Below are 3,460 nucleotides of genomic sequence, written 5' to 3'. Positions count from 1 at the left end.
CACTGAAAAGACATTATCTGAGCTATCAGAGACGGTGGTCTCTCATTCAGCAGCTATTCAGAATCTTGAACAGCCGATGCGTGATCTTTCCAGAGAACAGCACCCTGCTTACTATTCCAAACCCGAAAAATAGTGGGGGAGTGGAGCGTACTTTTACTATTAGCACGAGGAGTGATAAAATACTTCAAGGCATTGACAAGAAAGTGGTTGATCTTGAACCTATTATTGAGGAAGAAGAGGTGCGTTCTGAAGTGCCTATTACTGATGAGGAACTCCGTGGTGAAGAAAAAGTTGCTGATATTCCAGAAGTTGCTGCTGATACAGGGAAGCACTCGATAAAAGGGGCGCTTCACCCTTTGACTCAGATGTACAAAGCAAAGCCTCCCTTTCCTCAGAGGTTGGCAAAGAAGAATGATGATGCTAAGTGTCAGAAGTTCTATGATCAGTTGGCCAGAAGTCTTAACAAGAATTTTTCATTCTTAGATGCTGTCAAAGAGATGCCCGGATTTGCTAAGTTTGTGAAAGATCTACTTACAAAGAAACGGTCTGTTCAATATGATACAGTGAATTTAACTCATTGTGTGAGTTCAATTATTGCTTCCACCACAGTTCAGAAGAAGGGAAACCTAGGGGCATTCACTATTCCGTGCAATATTCAGCTTCATGCATTCGCCCGTGCTTTGTGTGATAATGGGGAAAGTATTAACTTGATGCCCCTTGCTATTTTCAAACAATCTGGATTGGGGACTCCTAGACCGACTTCTATGCAATTACGTATGGCAGCATGCTATCAAGAAGCCAATTGGGGTTATAGATGACGTGTTGGTGCAAGTGGGTAAGTTCATGTTGCCTGCTGATTTCGTGATTCTGGATTGTGCGGTGGATAGAGATATTCCCATTATCTTGGGAAGACCGTTCCTTGCTACGGGAAAGAGCGCTTATAGACTCGAAAAGAATGAAATTAAGTTCGTGAATGATGAAGAAGTAACTTTCCAAGCAAGGGGATGAAGTTTCCAAGCGCTTATGAGAGCATCTCGTTATTGATTCGTTTGATGGGATTGATGACGCTGTTAGACATAAAATGGAAGAAGAAAGTCTGGGAGAAGCTCTCGCTGTAGTTCTGATAAATTTTGATGCATGTGATATGGAGGGCTACGTGGAAACTATAAATGCGCTTGAGGGTCTCGGTTCCTATACTTACCACCCAAGAAAGCTTGATCTTGATCTCGCAAATAGAACTACTCCACTAGCTAAGCCTTCTATTATCGAACCACCAAAGCTTGAGCTTAAGCAGCTCCCAGCGCACTTGAGGTATGAGTTCCTTGGTCCGAACAAGACATTGCCAGTGATCATTTCAGCATTATTGACTGAGGAACAGATTGAGCGGTTAGTGGAGATTTTGCGCGAGTACAGACGTGCTATTGGTTGGACCATAGCAGACATTTGAGGTATTCCTTCTAGCATCTGTGAGCATAAAATTCAGCTAGAAGAGGACAGCAAGCCGAGTGTTGAGCATCAGCGGAGATTAAACCAGAACATACAAGAGGTCGTGAAAAATGAGATCATAAAGTGGTTAGATGCTGGGGTAGTGTATCCGATTACATACAGCAAGTGGGTAAGTCCTGTTCAATGTGTACCAAAGAAAGGAGGCATCACCGTGGTGCCTAATGCAAAGAATGAGTTGATTCCCACTCGTACAGTTACTGGATGGCGTGTTTGCATGGACTATAGGAAGCTGAATACTGCCACTTGTAAAGACCATTTTCCCATGCCATTCATTGATCAGAGGCTGGATAGGCTGGCTGGGAGGTCTTACCATTGCTTCTAGATGGATACTCGGGCTATAATCAGATCAACATTGGCTTGGAAGATCAAGAGAAGACGACTTTTACTTGTTTTTATGGGACGTTTGCGTTCAGCCGAATGCTCTTTGGGTTGTGTATTGCACCAGCCACTTTTCAGATGTGCATGATGTCGACCTTTTCTGACATGGTAGTGGACTTCTTAGAGGTATTTATGAATGATTTCTCTGTTGTTGGTGATTCGTTTGATGATTATCTTGAGCATCTGGTCAAGTGCTGAAAAGATGTGAGGAGACGAATCTCGTGCTAAATTGGGAGAAGTGCCACTTTATGGTGAAGGAAGGGATCGTCCTCGATCACAAAATCTCTGAAAGGGGAATTGAGGTTGACCAAGCGAAGATAGATGTGATTGCAAAACTTCCTCCACTCATCTCAGTCAAAGGTGTCCGAAGTTTCTTGGGACATGCTGAGTTTTACAGGCGCTTTATTAAGGATTTCTCCAAGATTGCTAACCCGATGTGCAAGCTTCTTGAAAAAGAGGCTAAGTTTGTGTTTGATAACAAGTGCCAAAAGGCGTTCTATGAATTAAAGGAGCGCCTCACTACTGCTCTTGTGATTGTTACTCCGGATTGGTCCTTACCTTTTGAGCTAATGTGTGATGCTAGTGGGTTTGTAATAGGTGCTATGCTTGGTCAGAGGCACAATAAAATTATGCACTCGATCTACTATGCTAGTAGTACACTTAATGCGGCGCAGATAAACTACACGGTGATCGAGCAAGAACTGCTTGCAATAGTTTATGCTTTTGAGAAGTTTCGGTCCTATTTGCTGGGTTCCAAGGTTATGGCGTACACTGACCATTCTGCGTTGAGGTATTTGATGGCAAAGAAGGAAGCTAAGCCGCGACTGATTCGTTGGGTCCTTCTGTTACAAGAGTTTGATTTCGAAGTAAAAGATCAAAAGTGGATCCAAAATCAAGTCGCAGATCATCTCTCTAGGCTTGAAGAAACTGGGGTGCCAGTAGAAGAACTTGACATTGAAGATGCATTTACAGATGAGCAAGTTTTGGCGGTGTCTATGTAGGTGGCACCTTGGTTTTCCGATTTTGCTAACTACTTGGTAACTGGTAGCATTCCCGATGAGATAAAATCGTATAAGAAGAAGACGTTTTCGCGGGATGTTCGTCAGTACTATTGGGATGAACCATACTTATTTAGAACTTGCGCTGATAATGTTATTCGGTGTTGTGTCCCAGAGAGTGAGGTATTGGAGATTCTGAAGGCTTGCCACGACTCTCCAGTTGGGGGACATCATAGTGGTACGAGGACTGCTGCAAAGGTCCTCGAATGTGGTTATTATTGGCCTACTCTTTCATGATGCTAATTTGATAAAGCATTCTTCGTGGATCGCACAAAAGGTGGGAATATTGGTATGAGGCAAGAGATGCCTATGAACTTTGTAATGGAAGTCAAGTGTTCGATGTTTGGGGAATTGATTTTATGGGTCCCTTTGTAAGCTCTTATGGCATGAAATACATCTTGGTGGCTGTTGATTATGTCTCCAAATAGGTAGAAGCGGTGGCTTTACCTAATAATGAAGTCAAGAGTGTCATGGGATTCTTGAAAAAGAACATATTTACTCGTTTTGGTACCCCAAGG

At 43.0% G+C, this 3,460-nt stretch overlaps 1 protein-coding gene across 1 annotated transcript; it reads left to right on the top strand.

The window, feature by feature from the left end:
• Positions 1-1,081: 1,081 nt before the first annotated feature.
• On the top strand, positions 1,082-3,179 carry LOC132054274 (uncharacterized). Its single transcript, XM_059446314.1, has 5 exons — positions 1,082-1,386; positions 1,462-1,809; positions 1,920-2,070; positions 2,367-2,881; positions 2,933-3,179. Exons 1-5 carry the CDS (start codon positions 1,082-1,084, stop codon positions 3,177-3,179), a joined length of 1,566 nt encoding a protein of 521 aa, XP_059302297.1.
• The last annotated feature ends 281 nt before the right edge of the window (positions 3,180-3,460 follow it).

The sequence above is a fragment of the Lycium ferocissimum genome, chromosome 4 (genome assembly GCF_029784015.1).
Source record: "Lycium ferocissimum isolate CSIRO_LF1 chromosome 4, AGI_CSIRO_Lferr_CH_V1, whole genome shotgun sequence".
In the NCBI taxonomy this organism is placed as follows: domain Eukaryota; kingdom Viridiplantae; phylum Streptophyta; class Magnoliopsida; order Solanales; family Solanaceae; genus Lycium; species Lycium ferocissimum.
Note: the sequence above shows the minus strand (reverse complement) of the source record. Positions and strands in the feature narration are given on the sequence as shown.